The following is a 19,159-nucleotide window of genomic DNA, read 5'->3' on the forward strand; positions in this document are numbered from 1 at the left end:
TGTAGATTTTAAATTTTTTTTATTCTTTTCTTATTTATTTTTTTAATTCAACGTTTTTTTTTTATTTCGTGGAGAAATTTTTATTCCTATTAATCGACTTGACGACGCCCATCCTTGTAAATGTGTACATACACGGACACACCAACTTGGCCAAAACAGCTGACCATGATTTCTTTGTTTTTTGTTTTATAAATAATTGACAGTTGGTTTGAAATATTAATTAAGAAATCCATAGGCCACATCTCTTCTTCTCCCATTAAATATCTATGATAAATGTGGTTTTGAAATTTTGGTATGGCTCAAATTTTTACAAATTCCAATATTTTTTTCAAAATATTTTTTTCTTTTCTAGTCGGTTGTATTTGCATTGTTGTATGAAATGGATCCTTTAAAAATACCAGATTCTATTCATAAAAGGATTCAATACCTTTTCACTAAACTGAGCTCTAGTCATTCATCAGTCTGCTATCGGGCATTGACAGAACTCAGAACTGAGTTTATCCCCAAACCTCAGTTTTTGACCATTTTTATTCAAGCTGGAGGTTTAAAACACATTGTTACACAGTTGGAAAAGTCCAACAGGAAGATTGTTGATGTCAGTCTCAGTATTTTAGGTCATTGTGTTTTGGAACAAGAACCTAGAATCATCGTAAGTTCAAGTTCAAAATATTTTATTGTTACAATTGCATAACTTTAAAGGTTTATTTGAATTTTAATAATTAAAAAAATCTTTTTCGTTAATAGTTCCGCAAGGAAGGAGGCCTGCCCGTTCTTGTTCGAGTTTTACATTCGTTTGAAGACGATACTGCCATTCTTAGTAGGGGTTGTCGAGTCATCGGCACGCTTGCTCATGAGAAATATATTGCTGCTATATTGGTGATAGAGTTCTCAGTTTATCATACTGTAGGACAAATAATGGATCGTTCGGTTGACGAAGAAATTTTGAGCATGGCAATTCGAGCGATTCATAACCTTTCTGATTCCAAAGAAAACGTTGAAATTCTTGGAAAAAATTACATCTATCCGAAGCTTTCAAATTTGTTAATGAAAACAGAAAGCTTGAATATTCAAAAGAAACTGTTTTCTACTCTCTCGCACGTATATAGCTACATGAAGCGCTTCTCCGAAACTGCTGCTCACTACTGGACTGGATCTGAAAATGGAGGAAAACTAATTGCCAAGTATAAATCTTAAAAAAAATAAAAGTGGTTTTGGTTTTAAATGAAAATATTTAACATTTTGTCGTACAGATTCGTAGAATTAAGACTCAGCACTTCAGACGTTATTGCAACCAAGGCACCTCAGCTTTTATATCAGTTGGTTCAAGATAAAAATGTGCGGCCAAAATTAGCATCAAAAGATGCTTTTGAAGCTCTTATTCCGATTGTAAAAGAAGAAAAAGAATTGGGGAAATGTGGTAAGTACAAGAACAAAATGAACTATTCCCTTGAAAATAAAAATTTACTTGCCTCTAATTGAAACACAGGAACGACGGTTTATCTCAGCAGTCTTTTATTACTATGCCGAGAAGATCCACACATATTTTCTGAAGTCGGTGGTATCAAGATCCTTCTTGGATTGATTCGTGAATCTGATCCATTTTACGCAGGGGCAGAAGTATCATCACCTTTGCATTCTCAGCGGTTTCGATCCCAGCACAACAACATCTTTAGTACTTTACTGGCCTTTAAATACGATACGAGTGCTCTGGCAGAACTGGTTGAGGAAGGATTGGTGGATATTCTCACTTTAAGAATTATTAGGTGGTTAATTTCTATTTGATTTCCAGTTTTTTATTGTTGACTAATATTCTGTACATGTATTTTCAGATATACTGATATGTGTCGATCCGGCAAAGTTGAACATACATTATCCCGAAATCGCTCACAATCAATAGAAGATGAAATAAATCCTTCGCCCTTAGAAGTCACTTTTGAAGAGTCTGCAGTCTCTCGCCAGAGTCCTGGTCATCCCGGATGCAAAATGCGATGCCGATCAAGAAAGCAGTATCGCACCACTAGTCCCAGTTATCAAGCGGTCGAAATGGAGTATGACCAGTTTTTTCGGTTCAGAGAGTCAAATCAGGAAAATCCGGCTGCGCTCAACATTTTTGGGTGGAATCCTGATAGACCGATTGACAATGAAACCATAAGCCCATCTTCCAGTCCTAGATCCCAAAGCATTTCTTCATCCCCGACTCATTCTCTCTCAACGTGGTCAGATTCCGGGTCAGACTGCGATGGTGGCTCCGATTATTCATCGGGTAATGCCTCTCCAGCTTTCAGCTCTGGTTATCCAGCGAGTCCCGTCTCAGACAACTCCATCAGTCCAGTTGGTTCACCTCCTTCTGATTTTATGAGTCCACTTCGTCCTCCGACACTGCCTTCTTCGTCAGATTTTGAACAGTCAGACGAAGAAGAATTGGAAGATCAAGCAATTTGTTATTCTCCGGCCAATGTAGACTTCGAAATTGATTCCGAGAGCGATGTCGGTGCTCTTCCCTCTAGTCCCACATTGTTGCCGTGCAAGAAGCGAGCCAAACTTTGCCAAAGCGAGTCGACTGATCGGAGATATTGCTGCGATAAAGATCTTAAGATGTTGTGGCTAAAATTAGGACTAGCAGACAACAAAGATTTTTACGAAAATTGGCCAGATTTCGTGGGCCGGCAGTCGCATAATTTACACCAACAAGAAGTGGCCTTATATCTTTTACTCAAACTCAGCTGGCTGAAAAAAACACCAAAACAATTGACCAATCGGAAGACCGTCAAAGCAATCATTGATTATTTAGTAGAAACTCCAAGACCTACGTTTCGAGCCTGTCAAATCCTTTTCCGTCTAGCCAGGTAATATACAATTATTGAATTATACTTTTATAACATGTACATTTTCAAATGAGTAATTTTATAATTATTATAGCTGCCACAGCTTATTTGTGGATCTTCTTTTGCGGTCCCATTTCCCGCTAGAAATCTATCTAGGTACATATTTCTCACAAACATGAAACACTGCCCTTATTTTAAATTAATATTTGCTCAATTGGAAACAGGATTGAACCGACGACTTACTACAGTCCATTGCTGCCCACTACATTCGAGTCTTCGCAGAGTGGCTGAGCAGATCCTTGATCAAATGGCAGCTATTGTTGCACAGTTTGGTCGCGGTGAAATCGAGCATATTTTAATCAAGCGTGCGGACGATCTAGAATCATCTGGAGTTGTGGCCATGGCCGCTCCTTTGATTGTGAAATCTAGGTGTCTGTTGCGACGATATGTGAACGATCTCCAAATCCTTGATACCATTGGCAAGCAGTTACGCTCACCTGATTCTAGAGCTTATGCAGCCGCTTCCCTTTCTTCCCTCGGTTCATTTCTCAAAATGGACGATTTTCTCAGTCCTCGCACGGTCCTCGGCGATCTTTTTAGCCATGAGCCTTGTCAAGTAGCCGATGCAAAAGAGGATGTTTTCTTTCTAATATCCTGCCAACAGATTGGTGGAATCAAGAGTCGCTTACAAGGTGCTAGTTTTTTCGAAGCTATGTTCCGTGGAGGATTCCAGGAATCTCAAACTAACGTTGTACCACTTGTTGACATACAAGCACCAGTGCTCAAGGTAATTTCTATCAAATACTACTTACATTATTCTTTTTTTACCTAATATTACTTCAAATTTTGTTTAGGTTATACTGCATCTTATTTACGGGTGTGGCTGCCAATGCAGTATTATACGAAGCATTGAGCGTTTGGTGAATTCTGACCGGTTGGCGTTAAGTCTTTTGGAATCCCTTGATCGTTTTCTGTTGCTTGAACAATTAGAAGGTATCAGCAATCTTATTGCCAGTCAGGATTGGATCAGTTCTCCAAACAATTTCATTGCCCTATGGACGTCGTTGGACAGCGGCTTCGCGTTCCTTGCGAAATTAAAAAATCACTTGCAATATTTTCCGTTTTCTAACGCGGCTGACTTTGATTCCCGATTTCAGTTAATTGATGCAATTCTTCAAACGGAAACAGCTGACGAAACCATCGGAATTTGGAAAAAAATGTTTCTTTCTAGAATCGAAGATAAATGAATTTGTCTGACAAGAATTCGCTATTATTCCTCACCAACAATTTCGGTCGTTTAAATCCGTGATTGTAATCTAATCTAATAATGTTGTTTTCTGTATGATACATAAAATAGACTGTTTCACAAAAAAAAAAAAAAAAAAAAAATCCTAACCCTGGCACAAAATTGTATTTTTTATCTCGTATAATTGAAATTTATTTCACTAGATGGAACTATTCAACAAGCAGAAGACGAAAAGGCCTAAAATATTTCTGACACCGGCTAGTGGCGTTGCTACGTAAACAGAGGGGTAACGATCCCGAGTTAGGTAATAAACCGTAGTAAGTGATAAGCTTGGTACCTTGCCTTTTGATTGTTCAAATGGCCACTCCCTCGTCGTAAACGAGTGACTCATCAACGTGTGCTAATACTAATAGTGGTCTCATACATTTTAGGGGGCTTAAACTTCTCATTAGTCATTAGTCTCTAACATTTCAGAGGTTTCAAGCATGGTCGTCCAATGGGATCTATACGAAATGTATCTTGCCTTGTTACAAGTAAGTGTTCTAATTGTTTATAATTGGAGTATTAAAAAGTTAAAAAGTCGTTCAGTGAATGTTTACTCATTTATATTTTTAAACAGGCTCCTTTGTATCACTTAATAATAGAAGGGCTTCTAATGGTTTGGGTTGCTTGGCTTCTCCTCAGGAAACCAAAGATTCGTAAACCCAAATTAACTGAGAAGGTTAACTACTTTACTTATTTTTTACATTTCAAATGGAATATAGAATTTGAAATTCATCACAGGAACAAGAAGAGCTTATATCAGAATGGCAACCTGAACCTCTTGTTCCAGATACACCTGAAGACCATCCTGCTCTTGATCCCTTTGTTGTGGAAGGGAAAGTATGGCTTTTGTAAAATAAACTCCAGTATTATGAAAATATTACCTATAAACATTTTTCCAGGTTGGAAAATATGTTTGTGTAAATGGCAGGGATTGCCTTAACCTTGCTACACATAACTATCTTGGACTGGTTGAAGATAAAACTATGGAAGACAGTGCAGTAGAGTGTATAAAAAAATATGGGTAAGAATATTTTATCTAAAATTAATTTATGTTATTATCAAGAAAGGGACATGAAGCATATTTAATTATTTATATATTTTTTTCCCTTAGAGTGGGATCCTGTGGTCCTAGAGGCTTTTATGGAACTGTTGGCAAGTATTTCATTGGTGAACAGCAAAAATAAATTACTAACTTTGTTCACATTAGATGTACACTTGAATCTGGAAACACGGCTGGCTCAATTTATGGAACTCGAGGAGGCGCTCATATACTCTTACGGGTTTTCAACAATTGCAAGTGCTATTCCTGCGTACGCGAAGCGAGGCGACGTCATATTTGCGTTAGTGAAATTTTATTATAAAAACTATACAAAAAAGTATGTAACATTAAATATATATTTGATTTGTGAATCACAGTGACGAAGGAGTCAATTTCGCTGTGCAAAAAGGACTTGAAGCTTCCCGCAGCGATGTTCGATTTTTCAAGCACAACGACATGAAAGATTTAGAGCGGCTATTGGAGGCTCAGCGATCAAAAGAACTTAAGGTAGTGAGACTTTTCTTTGGAATATTAACAGTTTAATCACCTTTTGAATGTCTTATCAGAATCCTAAAAACGGGAAAAATGTCAGGAAATTTTTAGTAATAGAGGGAGTTTACATGAACAGTGGAGATATTTGTCCCCTGCCAGAGATTGTCGAGTTGAAATCAAAATACAAGGTTCGTTTATTCGTTGATGAGAGCATATCATTCGGCACTTTGGGACGCCACGGTAAAGGAATTACGGAATACTATGGTATCCCAGTAAGTATACATAAAAAAAGTTGCGTTAATTAAACAATCGTTATTTAACAATAAAAACCTTTCAACAGACGGATCACATTGATTTAATCATGGGAAGCCTTGAATATGCCATTCCGTCAGTCGGTGGGTTCTGTGTGGGAACATCTTATGTGGTTGATCATCAGCGCCTTTCTGGACTAGGTAACCTGCCATCATTATGTAAAACGATTATCTTAGCAGTGCTGATTGATTCATTTTACTCCCCAGGCTATTGCTTTTCTGCCTCTCTACCTCCCATGCTTGCAGCGGCAGCAATTACTGCTATAGATAGCATGGAGAAAAATCCAGACATGTTTCTGGACTTAAACAACGTGTGTCGTCAATTACACAGTGCATTGTCTTCACTCCATCAACTACGCCTTGGTGGTCATAAAGATGCCCCAGTCAAGCATTTACGCCTTGCAAAGTCGACGGGGTGTAATAATCATGATGGTCAATTACTTCGACAAATAGCAAATGAAGTACAAAAGCTATATATAATATATATTTTTTTTATCAGCAAGGATGATTTGTTAACATTTGCTTATTTTTCTCTTCATTAGTCAATGAAAAGGGGTTTAGCTGTTATTGTAGCCTCATACTTGGATCAGTCAGAACGCTTCTTACCGCAACCCAGTCTGCGATTGGCGGCCAACCGGCTGCTCACTGAAAACGATTTAGATAAAGTGATCAAAATTCTTGAGGATTCTTGTACTGCTATTCTTAGTTGAAATATAATGAAGTTGCCTTTGCATTCCAAGTGCTCTCCAGAGTCTAGAAGCCAATAAACAAATGTAATGGAGTCAGTGAGCAATGAACTGTTTTATTTTGTATTTATTTATTAGTTTCGTGTTCAAATAAATTGTTCTTTGAGTATCGATGGCTAAGACGGTAGAGCAATAGACTAGTGAGGGGGTGATTGAAAGGGATGATCGATGATGTTCGCGCCCCTCTTACCTGCTCTCTTTTTCTTTGTTAAGTTAATTTGTTTAAAAAAAATTATATTTTTATCAACAAACCTAACGTTCTTAGCGTAGATTCTTTGAATACGAATACGATGAAAAAAAACGACGAACGAAAGGACATAAAATTCTTAGAAAAGCCCTTGCCATCTAGTAAATATAGCAAATGGTCATCGAGGGCTTATGGAAAAATTTAACGTTGAGCTCAGCAACCGTAGGTTATATGACTCTGAAACAACGAAAGAAGAAAAAAAATACCTGAATAGATTTTTAAAATATATATTAGATTTACCGAAATGTTAGGTGTTGGAGGATTAGTGCCAGCATGGGCATGGAGAGATGGTTTCCAGTCTCCATCCCCATATTAAATTTCCCGTAAGGGGTTGTCCGCTTTTTTTACTAAAAGGTCTCTCGGTATGTCCCTATGCCGCGAGAGCCTAGATGGCACCACCGTCGGAGAGACCTCCCTATGCCTCCACGTAAACGTCGTTATAAAAAAGTAGCTTCCCGTCGAATCCCCTTATGCGAAATTTAACACTGTCATTGGGAACCACCTCTCCATACTACTGCCAGCATGGTGTATTAGTATGGTGGGGGAACTTTTGTTGGAATCGGCTATCTCGAATGAAGCCAGTTTCCGGACAAGAGGCGGAGCTTAGTGACAAAGGCAAGCCAATTGCAGGGCTGGTCACCTATTCTTGGTTCAATTCTTTGGCCTGTCATTGGTTCAATTCTCCAAATTGTCCACCAGGCAGCGCTGATCATAGGTGACCACTGGCTTCAGCCGAGATGGCCGAAGTTCCCCCACCATACTAATACACCATGCTGCCAGTGATGATGATTTCATTTCAATAGGGCTGTTCGACATCTTTTTTTACATTTGTTGCCATCGCGGCAACGCAGCATTTTAGTCAAAATGATGTCTGCTACAATAGCCCGCCCAGCCCATTACCAATTGACGTAGGTCACATGACGTCAGATTTTGTCCGACTAATTGTAGAATGTAGCCACACTGTGGCTCCACCTTTTTTTCGTAAAAAGCATTCGTGCACCGTGTTCCCGCAATAAAAAATTCAAAATTTTGCTTGACAATTAATGGTGCCGTGCCACGCAAATCACTGTAGTCCAAGAGCCTGCGTGGGTTTGGCAATGTTTTTAACATTTGGCAGGCCCCGAAAAATATTTTAGTTAGAATATTTATCGTGGGAAATGAAAGTCTGCTGTAGCGCAAAGGGTTTATCTGGGCGGTACCGGCTCACGAAGTCGGCGGAAATTCTCCAAAGGGTGAAATTTTTAACAGGGATAAACTTAACATCAATAAAAATAGCGTAAAAATTTATTTAAATTCCCTCCAGACCAGAAACAAATCGGGTTCCCAATAACGACCAGAAACACGCAGAAAGAGGTATGTAACGATTTTTATCCTGTCAAATACCTCTATCAACTATGGCAACGCCGCATTTAAGCCGCCATAAATTAAATTTTTAATCCTTTTTTGTAACTAGCAGATTTAATTTCTATTAACAATGCGTCCACAACTCAACCAGGCTAGATTTGGGGGTTTGCATTTTTTGGAAATCGCGACTAGGAATCTGAGCAAATCGCAATGTAGACTATTCGAAACGGAATTCATCGGAAAATCATATGGCGTAAACGGCGTTTTCTTAGCTGTTATATTTTTTTAAATATAAATGAAAACTAACCAGTGATAGCCGAAAATCGTGAATTTTTTTGTTTTGTTTTGTACAGCAGTTTTCTGCCAAACAAGACCAAAAGAAAAAAATTAATTTCCTACAAATGTAGATCTAGTTCCCCTCTACAGTTATCTAAAACCGTTTGATTATCTATGGCTTATTGCCGAGATATTTACGGTTTTTCTTGTGTTTGTGTTTTCTATTTTTTCGTGTTCCAAATTGAATTGAACTACTGCGAGAAAGATGGCCGCCGCCATATTGGATGGTACCTAGATGAGAAAAACTATTAATCTTGGAAATTTTGAATGAAGTTAGCACTGCAAAGTGATGAGCTCTGGGGAGTGGTACGGGACTGAAGAAATGCCTGGTGTGATGAGTAATTGTTGATTTATCGGTTTTCTTACTGTGTACCTGTTAGAAAAAATTGTGTTCGGTAAGGCCATCATGCAGTCATGCTGTCAGTATGTGTACTAAGTGTTTCTGCTTGATAGTTAGCATCTAAAAGAAAGCTGATTGTTTTTCCACATTGTGATAATGTCAGAGGGATTCCACATTGAGATAATAAGAGACCGTCATGGACACCAGACAACTAACCAGCCTTCTCTTTAATTCAACCCAGAGACGCAATGCTGACCAGGAAATCGCGAATTTAACTGATATCAACAATTTGGACAAGAGAAACACCAGGGTGATGCAAAATATGTTTGGAGCTATCAAATAAGAGCAATCAAGAATCCTGATGACTTGCAACACAGTCCGAGAGACGATGTGGGTAAAATTGGAAACCGAGTATGAGGAAGCTGCTGCTGATAGCGTACCTTTATTTTAGACCTAATTCTATGGGTGTATATTTTGGCAAGGCCAAGGTGTTTCTCAAGCTTCTTGACCAAGTTGATCAGATTGCTTTCCACCTGAGAAGCCTCAACACAATCATTGATGATGTTTGATTAATGGCAAATGTCCTCATGTCAATCCCTCCAAAATTCCGTGTCTTTAGTTTTGCGTGGGAAAGTACACCCATCACTGAGAAGACTCTCGAAAAGCTAACTAGCCGTCTCATTACACTGGACGAGCATGCGCAACGATGAAGAAAACCGATCAACTCCTGATGCTGCTTTCTTAGTCAGAACACAAAAAGGGCTGATACGCACTCTGAAGAGTCAACAGAGCATGCACTACCTGCCCAGCATGATCGGGAGAAAGGAGGAGGCTATTCTTCTCATCAACACTCTGGTGAACGCAAAGAATACTGGGAGTGTGGATCAACTATACACATCTCAGAGCTCAATGTCTTCAATGTAAACGCCGTCACAAAAAAGAAGAAGATGAATCAGTTTGAAAAAGGAAGCGTTACGATCGATACGAGATGATAATCGTAGAAGAGACCGACGAAGAGTTGACAACGGTTATCGCTATGAAAGTGATAGATATCAAAATGAGCACCAGAGAGAACGAAAGGGGTACAGCCATAAATCCTTAATGGATCTAGAAGCCAAGAAACCTGCAAGATGTACGCTGATTCTGGGGCTACCCAGCATGACGTTCAACAAGTTATTTCTCACCTACTTTGTAACTACTGGACCAGAGAGATGGTCGGTATCCATAATTGGAGAAGCAAGCCTAACAGTAGCAGGGCCAGGGGATGTTGTTCTTACTGCTACTGTAAATGGAGAACGTCTACATAGAACGATGAGAGGTGTGCTCTATGTCCCTGGACTGGGTATCAACCTTTCCTCGATTGGTGCCACAACTGACGCAGGCCTCAAAGCAGTCTTTACCGACGACAATGTCTCATTCTCTCAAGAAGATGTTGTCATAAAAGAAGGAAAGAAAGCTGGAAAGTTGAAAGAAGACTATAAAATCTCAAAATCCAAGCAAAAGAACACCAATCTACAGTTGAGAGGACACTGTCTGCTGCTCAAGTTTAAACTCTCTCTTTATGGCATAAACGTTTAACCACAAAACCGTCTTAAGGATGCCAACTTTGGGGAGTGTCTTCAGCCTCACTTTTTTCAATGACAAACTTACTGTCTTCACTCACTGTCGAGGACTCTGTTCTGAGGAAGATGCCACGCACCTTTTTTCAGTCTACTTACACCAGAGGGACTCACGTTGGAGATATCGTCCACTCTGATGTGTGTGGTCCTATATTCATATATGAACACCAAGCGAAATCTAATTGCTGAAGCCAAAGTCTGAAGTGTCTGAAGCCTTTAAGAGTTAAATGCCAAGATGAAAACTGAGACTGGACAAAAAACTAAGATCCTGAAATCTGACGAAGATTTTGAAGATTGGCTGGCCAAAGATGGGATTGCTCACCAAGTCACTCCACCATATACCACTCAAATAAACGGAGTAGCCGAAAGAGTAAATAGAACGGTGGTTGAGTCTGCACGTAGCCAGATGTACGGAAGGAAAGTTCCCCTGGGTTGAGACTGGCAGTTCTATCTCTGCACTCTTCGGATTATACTTGCTCGGGGCCCTCGTGATCTCGCCTTCATCCAACTAGATGTGAAGACGGCATTTCTTTACGGGTGTATTGAAGATGAAGTTTACATGCGCCTGCCAGAAGGCTATTATGCGGTCTCTGGTCGCGAAAATGTTTTATGCTGCTTGATCAAAAGTATCTATGTGCTTAAGCAGGCGCCACGTCTGCTTTTATGTGGAAAATGGCGCTTAATGATGCTATAATCAAGTTTGGCCTCACTCACTCTGAGCATGACCCTTGTCTATTTTTCCGTCTTCAAGGGTAGGTATGGGTTGTATTTCTTTTCTTCGTTGATGACGCTATTGTGTGCGGAACCAGCAGCAAAGCACTGGAGGACTTTGTGATTTATCTTTAGAAAATGTTCTGGCTGCGGACTCTCCTGCAAGCTGATTCCTGGGCCTCATAATTAAGCATAACAGAAGCAAAAGCATGCTGAGTCTTTCCCAGCTGGATTTTTGGGACAGTATAGTGAAAAATTCAAAATAAAAAGCTGTCATCCTAATGTGATTCCTGCTGAGCCTGGTCTGCAACTCAGTTGTTCCATGGCGCATAAACTAAATGGAGGAAGCCAATATGAAGGAAGTCACGTATCAAAGCGCAGTTGGAGCTCTACTGTACCTCTCAACCATAATACGCGCTGATATTGCTTATGTGTGAGCAAAGTAACACGATTTAATAAAAATACAGGAGCCCAACACTGGATTGCTGTCAAACGCATCATCCGCTATATAACTGGAACCAGGGAGTATGTTATATCCAACAAAAGAAGAAGGAGCGCATGGATTCACTGATACTGGCTATAGCGGAGATCCTGACAACAGGAAGTCAACATCAAGATGTATCTTTCTACTTCAAGGTGGACCTATCTAGTGGTTCGTAAGCAGGAATGCACAACTACTTTTACGATCGAGGCGGAATTTGTAGCCAAGAGTGAAGCCTCCAAGGAGGAAACAGGAATCAAGTCACTGCTGGAGGAAATTGGGCAAGAAACATCTGGTCCTATCCAATTATTCTGTGACCATGAAGGGACAATCAAATTTTACAACCAGGAAATGCAACGGAGGTTAGTTGTTGGTGAAAAATATCGCCATCTGATACTGCTACATAAGAGAAGCCCAAACCAGCCGATTGATACAAAATACCAGCAATGTGAGCTCCCAGGAGCAACTAGCAGATACCTCCACGAAACCTCTTCCTGCTCAACATTTCAAGTATCTTCGTGACCAGAATGGTGTTCGTGGTGTAAGCGATCTGTTATTGGGGCAGATTTCTTGTGATTAGCTCATAATCGTCAGGAGTGTGGGACATACGCATTTCCCTTATTTGTGAGTGTAATATGCTGCTTACTTGTATCGTATGTTTGCATGTCCTGATATGCTACTTTTTTTGTTATGTTGTTCATCAGTTTGAGGGGAGAACACACCGAGAATGTGTCAACGCGGACTTCTAGGCTGAAGGGAGGGAAAAACCAGAAGGGAATTAAGAGAAGAAGAAACTGATATTCTGGCTGTACACCGAATGAAGATTACACAGTGATTAAGTTATAAAGATTGTCTAAAGGTTACTAAACCTGCAGGATCCGCCTTACTCCCCTGTTAAACGGCTCGCCGCCGATCATGTGAATTGGAGAGCTTTGATTGAGTTCAACAACGTTATTTCATCTGGAGACTTCGAATTAGACGATGGCATGTTCATGAAAAATGTTGACAAAACCATCAGTTCGTTTTCCTGCGTCATAAGTACTGGGACCCATTTTCCCTTTTTGACAACAAAAAAGGTGAAATATAGTCCCGTGTCATACCGTTAGTGAATACCAGCAGCGAAAGTAAAGTTGTAAGAAGTTTTTCAATTAGCCCCAACTGTTTATCACATTTCTTGGTTTTCAAAAATATTGTAGTATTTCCAGGTGAAGGTGAATTCAGTAAAAGCTTCCTTTTAAAAAATAGATTGGTCTGATCTCGAGTTCCAAATTTCCCCAAAAATCTGTTGAGAATTTGGGAATTGAATTTTTTCCTTAAAAAAGTGGAAATTGTGGTAGTGCTATTATATTGGACGTTGGTTCTTCAGATTTGAATGATTTAAAACTAGTTGGTATTGCCATATCAAGTTTCTTTAGATACTTTTACTGTTATTGGTTTTGTTACATACCTACATATTCTAGAAAATTAATTATAATTATATTTCATGCTTGAAATAAATTTTTGTATTGGAATCGTTTAAATTGCTTCAGTTCATACAGGGTCAGTCCACATGAAACCAACCAATCAAAGTGACTGCCATCTCACTGATTTTTTTATTTTTAATGTTTTTTTTTTATATAACTCCTCACAAACTCCAGTTGCTGAGAAGGAATCAGTTGGTCTTTCACAAAATCCTTCCTCTATCATACCGGCTATTTTTTTTGCTACTTCACCGCCTATTATGAGTGCTACCCTGCCCTGTATGCCCCTATGGCTTCCACTCCACCACCAGATTTTGATTCTGTATCAATAGCTGACACTTCACAAGAAAAAATTCATCCATGTTCTCGGAACATTTCACAGACTACAAATGTTGAGAAGAAATAAGATTTTTCTTCACGAAATCCAGCTTCCAGCCTGTCAGCTTTTTGGCTGTTGCTCCGCAGCTTATCATGGCTCCTTCTTCGCCGTCTAAAATGGCTCCACTCCACCACCAGGTATCGATTCTGTTTCATTACAGATGACAACGTCAATAAGAAGAAGTCCCATGTGCTCAAAATACTGTTGGATCTTTGAGCGGTAAGAAGAAAATATGCGTAAGAGGAAATCTTCTGCATCGTCACCAATTTCGGCTTTCATTTCACCGCCAAAAATTGAAAAATCGACTGGAAGACCAAAGGAGAAATTGAAATATGATGGTGAAAGTAAGAATAGGGAGCAATATCAAACGCTACCGTGCAAATTGATAATGTGAAAATTATAGATTTGTTAATTGAACTATTCTTCATTGTTTATTATTGATATTAGCCTAAGGAAACAAAAACATGGGTGCAATGCGAACCTTATTGTGAAATGCGGTTATTTATTCGGTTGGGGAATAGTTAAAAAATGTTCGATGGTTTTTCTAATCTAATTTTTTTCTTTATTTTTCAGGTGTTTGGGCTTGAGCATCCAGATGAAGGTCAGAGTAACTAATTGATTGCCAACCTATCGAGCAACCTCCAGAAAGCAATTTAGTATGTATTGCATCTACCTGTTATCCAATTGTCCGTAATTATGTTTTAGAGCTGTGATACTGCACTTAAAAATGTGAGAAGAGCTGTGGAGACCACTAACATAGACACGGACATGGAAGCTGTTAATCAGTGCAGAGGAGAGAGACAGAAAAAATCCCCACAACAAAATGATCCATCTACTCCTGTTGGGCCACCACAGGAGTCTTCGGACAGCGATGATGAAAATGAAGAAAACATGCTTCTTAAACGTTCTTTGTTACCTTGTCTTCTTATCCTTCTTTTCATTCGACATTGAGTACATTTCAAGTAAAGATGTTCAGCGATAATTTTTTTTTAATTTCTTTGTTATATTTCTAGGTTGGTTCGCAACCTCAACCCAATACCCTTCACAGCCTTCACCAAATCCTGACAATAGCAGGCTTTCTGTGTGTTGTCCTTCCCGTAAGTAATTCAATAGTAACGAAAATCATTTCTTGAGTTTTAATAATTTGATTTATTTTCTTAGTGCAAGATACAGTAAATATGACACTAAATGGTAGCCCAAAATTCATTAGCAGTTGAAGTTTGAACGACAGCCAACAGTTAAATGGCGAAAAACAGTCTCACATCGATATGGATTAACCTATAAGTACTGTTCCTATTTCTCAGCCATCTCGTGCCCTCATTGCCTGCCCAGTCTACCCCTATACTGAATGCTTCTCAGTCATCCCATGCACCAAATGAAAACCAACGAGGTACACTTAATGTTACTCGACCATTTTTTCCATGTATTGCTGTTCAGTCAGGTGTTCAGCCCAATGTTATCCAGCCAGCGTTTCGGTTAAATGTTGTCCAATGTTGTCCAGCGACCTCTTTAGCCCAATGTTGTCCAGCCACTTCTTCAGTCCAATGATGCACAGCCTGACGTAGCGGATTTCCAATCACTATAAATTCCTCAAGCGCAAAGCTCTCTATGCAAGGTGTGAAGAGGGGACAACAGAAAAACCCCGAAAGGTTCTATAGTTATTGCTGTTGTTTTTGGTAAGGGAATCCAATCCAAATACCGTATTAGGAATATAATAATTTATTTTTATACAACTGGGAGAAGAACAAACCCGCAGTATGCTGCGTGCACCGATGCCATGCTAGAACAAGAGACCACTCGAACGTTTGTCCGGGAACCGGGAGCTGTAAGACGTCGGGATACTGTTACAGCAGGGACATTGAAGGAACGGCGCCACACAGCTGCGGCTGATGATGCAGTCGACCGCGAAGAAAACTAAACACCCCCGTATCTTTTATCGTTCATTTCTTTATTTTGAAGATTGGTATTACTAGAATGCGCTGGTGCGTTTTGTGAAAATACGTGCGCGGATAACTTAAGGTTTGTTTTGTGTTTGTTTTAAGTGCGCGCACAATTCCCCTGCATATTAGTGCCCTCACGCACACTCCGCAATCTAGTAACACCTCTTCAGTTTTATTCACAATTCATTTGTATTACTCACTTTTTGCGTGACAAGGAACAATTTTAACTGAGAATTTCATTTTGTAAATGTGTCCTACTTACGCGGAACGTTTCTCCAATAAAGTTTTATTCCGGAATTAATAAGCTTTTTTTTATAGCCAAGAATTTTTCAGTTAAGACATTCATAAAAATACAGACATCGTGTGAATTTACTTCCCATAACAGACGCCGGTTGTAAAAATTTGTTCTACTTCGACTACAACATCTTAATTCCCGTCTGCACAGCAAACCACTGGTTGCTAATACACGTTTCCAACGACAAGAAGTCCCAACGGTAACTGGAGTTATTTACATTCTTAAACTAGTTTCCAATAGTTTGCGTCCCACAATTTCCAGTGTGTCGTTGAACATTTATGACTCCATTGCAAACAGTAGCACGAAATGCAAGAGTATGATCAATGGTTTAAATAAGTTCATAGGATGTGAACTGCTGCGCAAGTACGACAGAAAAGTCGCCAAACTTCTAGTACCCGTGCGGAAAGTCAAATACTGGAGATTATGGCTGGTAATTTTTTCTTGCTTTCCAAACCCAATTTAAATGTAATTGATAGTTACGTTTTATTCGATCTAATGCGCGTTTTCCATGATTTTTTAAATATAGTCTATGAACGCAAACGAACAATCATTATGGTAGAGTGAGAAAATGAGAAGACGGCAAATTAAATTGGAAAAACAATCTGTCGTAGACTTGCAAATTCGCAATTCGAACCGAAAATTTCGGAGACTTCTAAAAACCTTTCAGCGGAAGAATCGAATACTGTTTACCATTATTTGACTGTTGACAAGCCCAAGATAGGGTTACGAAATGCTATTGTCAGTACCCAGACTGCAAAAAGAATTACAAGAAACCATATGATCTATTACGACATGAGAAAACTTGCAACAACAATGCTTTTAAAACGAATTACCCTTGCGAAAGTTGCAAAATCACAACATTAACTGAAGATGGTTTCAAAATTCACACGGCTAGATTTCACCCAGACTTACCTGTTTCAGAAATGCCACAATTGGGTAAAATTTAATTCAATTTACTTTATGTAACTCATTTTCATAATGATTGTTAATTTTTTCCAGGAAAAGAATCTGGGAAAAAGATTCCGTTGCCATTACCAGTTGACGAATTGTGTCAGAGTGTTGTCTTTGAAATTCCTTACTACATTCGTGTACGCATCGCCTCAAGATGTGATATCACAAAGTTTATGGAATATGTAAACAAGGAAGTCAACAACACATTCAGTTTTCGAGACGTTACTTTATCAACGGAATCCAAATGACCGGATACACAGCTACCGAAACAAGGCATCATTTCCAAGCAGCTGTGATTCACGCAAGTCCAAAAGGTTGGGCATATTTCCGTTGTGCTAAAGAGAATCTCTGTTGTGAATGACGAATGTGTGGAAAGCAACATGACAAATGATCCATCAATCTCCCCTTCTGACCCCCTACGGGAATCTCCAATGTCATCGCGTGCAACCACGTCGGTTTTTGTGCAACCTGGCCAAAAAGTTGAAGAAAATGAAGGGCCACCACGTTCCAAAGCACGAAAGATGACAGAATCCGTTAATGGAAAAGTTGTATTTTGGAAGGGCCACGACAGCAAAGTAACTGTTCTCTCAATGCTCAATTTCGCCTCGAGATATGGACGCATAACAAATATTCTTTTGCACAAGTCAACCACGGAATCGATGTCTTCGTTTATGGAATTGGAAACGCCAATGGCTGCCAAACTGTTGGTTTCCTCTTATTCCAAACGATTCAAGATTTCCAAGTAGAACACAATCACAACAAAGGATCCCATTGTTTTGGTAGTAATTTTTTAAAAGTTTCAATTTCAGGGGAAATGCTAATGTTTATTTTCTGCAGAAAGAAATTTCAGATTTTTATCTTGAATAACAGGAATGGTGTTTGAGCAAGTGGAAAAAGCGACATTTGGCCAGAGTTTTCGAAACAGCACCAATGTTTTAAATTTCCATCTCATTTTTTATTTTTTTATTTTTTTTTTGTTTAACACAGAAATTGTAAATTTCATCAATATTCTTTTAAAATGTTCATCGAATCCAACAACACTGTTGTAATATAGTAGAATTTGGTAATGTTGTAATATCCTTTCTTTGTCTCCAACACAACCATTTCTGCTGCACACCACTTCCATGGTCTCTTCTCCATTTCATTTCCCAAAAAATTGCTCTAGCTTAACTTTAACTAATCTAATTGAGATTAATTTTCGCTAGCTTCTGTTAATTCTATTAATCCCTCATACCGTCGTCCAGTTCCGCAGACGGTAATTCAGGATATTATGAAATTAATTGCATCTGAAAAAACCAAGTGTACGAAGGTAACTACTGTGAGTACTGCACTGCCTTCCACCCTTTAATATCGGGATTGTCAAAACATGAACAAAAAAAAATATCCTGGGCATTTCGAAAAGGCAGTGTACGAAAACATTTAACTTGCAAAACCAATAGCCGATCCTGTCTTCCAATAAGCAACAAATTTTATGGCTGCCGAAGTAGTTGGCATGGAGGACTTCGAGATATTACTCGACCCTCAACTATCGGTATGGAAATTTGAATTTCATATATTTCCCTAACCTAAGCTTACATTTCATATTTCTTTAAATTTTAGGAAACTCTTTCCAAAAAGATGCGTATCATTAAATCTGCAACTAAGACGCCATTTTCTCCCATTCCGAAAAGGAGATCAATTGCCGCAGTTCCTCTATCTCCAAATACACTAACAAGTCCAATGCCCTCTAATCGTCAGCTAACAACTAGTCATCCGTCGCCAAAAACCACCATGTTGCACGAACAACATCGTATGCTGCAAAGTATGTTCGAAATGAACCAGAAAAATCAAAAGGAGCTGTTTGAATACCGGAAGAAGGATTTAGATGAAAGACAAATGAAACTTGAAAAAGAAGAAAAAATTCGGAAAGAATGGGAAAGGCAGCGTTCTATTGCCCACCGCAAAATACAAAACGGAAGTGAAAATCAAATTGAGAAGATGGAACATGTAAGGACAACTAATTTATCAACGGGATACTTGAGGTTGGGTAACAACCAACAATTTCTCAATTACCAAAAAAATCCAAGGAGCAGCAGCAATACCCGTATTATTGGGTGAATCCTTGCAATGCCATACCTTGCCACTGTTCTGGAAATCCTCCAGCTAAGTGGTTCGAGGAATCCGGCTGCTTCCGTTGCGAAAAATATAAACTACCGAAAAAAAAATGTTGCCTATACATCCCTGTACGTGGCTTACAAAAACAAATGCTCCAGTAAAATGCTCTCAAATCCAATCTCCCTTAAAAATGTTCCCAGAATTCCTAAACAACAACAATTCCACCCACCAAGTAATACTTTCACTTAGTTGAACATT

At 39.1% G+C, this 19,159-nt stretch overlaps 2 protein-coding genes across 3 annotated transcripts; both read left to right on the forward strand.

The window, feature by feature from the left end:
* Positions 1 to 96: 96 nt before the first annotated feature.
* On the forward strand, positions 97 to 4,228 carry LOC124188621. Its single transcript, XM_046581381.1, has 9 exons — positions 97 to 292; positions 353 to 649; positions 745 to 1,181; positions 1,251 to 1,417; positions 1,487 to 1,763; positions 1,830 to 2,846; positions 2,920 to 2,981; positions 3,050 to 3,612; positions 3,680 to 4,228. The coding sequence occupies exons 2-9, from the start codon at positions 380 to 382 to the stop codon at positions 4,070 to 4,072; spliced, it is 3,186 nt and encodes a 1,061-aa protein (XP_046437337.1). The 5' UTR covers positions 97 to 292; positions 353 to 379; the 3' UTR covers positions 4,073 to 4,228.
* Positions 4,229 to 4,274: 46 nt separating this feature from the next.
* LOC124188622 (serine palmitoyltransferase 1-like) lies at positions 4,275 to 6,739 on the forward strand. 2 transcript variants are annotated; one of them, XM_046581382.1, is made up of 12 exons: positions 4,275 to 4,375; positions 4,503 to 4,604; positions 4,691 to 4,792; positions 4,855 to 4,953; positions 5,016 to 5,137; positions 5,228 to 5,268; positions 5,324 to 5,456; positions 5,533 to 5,662; positions 5,722 to 5,919; positions 5,988 to 6,099; positions 6,166 to 6,419; positions 6,501 to 6,739. In XM_046581382.1, the coding sequence occupies exons 2-12, from the start codon at positions 4,557 to 4,559 to the stop codon at positions 6,666 to 6,668; spliced, it is 1,407 nt and encodes a 468-aa protein (XP_046437338.1). In that variant the 5' UTR covers positions 4,275 to 4,375; positions 4,503 to 4,556; the 3' UTR covers positions 6,669 to 6,739. The 2 variants fall into 2 exon arrangements, with proteins under 2 accessions (XP_046437338.1, XP_046437339.1); XM_046581383.1 differs by having other exon boundaries at positions 4,282 to 4,375; positions 4,546 to 4,604.
* Positions 6,740 to 19,159: the final 12,420 nt, after the last annotated feature.

This window comes from Daphnia pulex, chromosome 2 (genome assembly GCF_021134715.1).
Source record: "Daphnia pulex isolate KAP4 chromosome 2, ASM2113471v1".
Lineage (NCBI taxonomy): Eukaryota > Metazoa > Arthropoda > Branchiopoda > Diplostraca > Daphniidae > Daphnia > Daphnia pulex.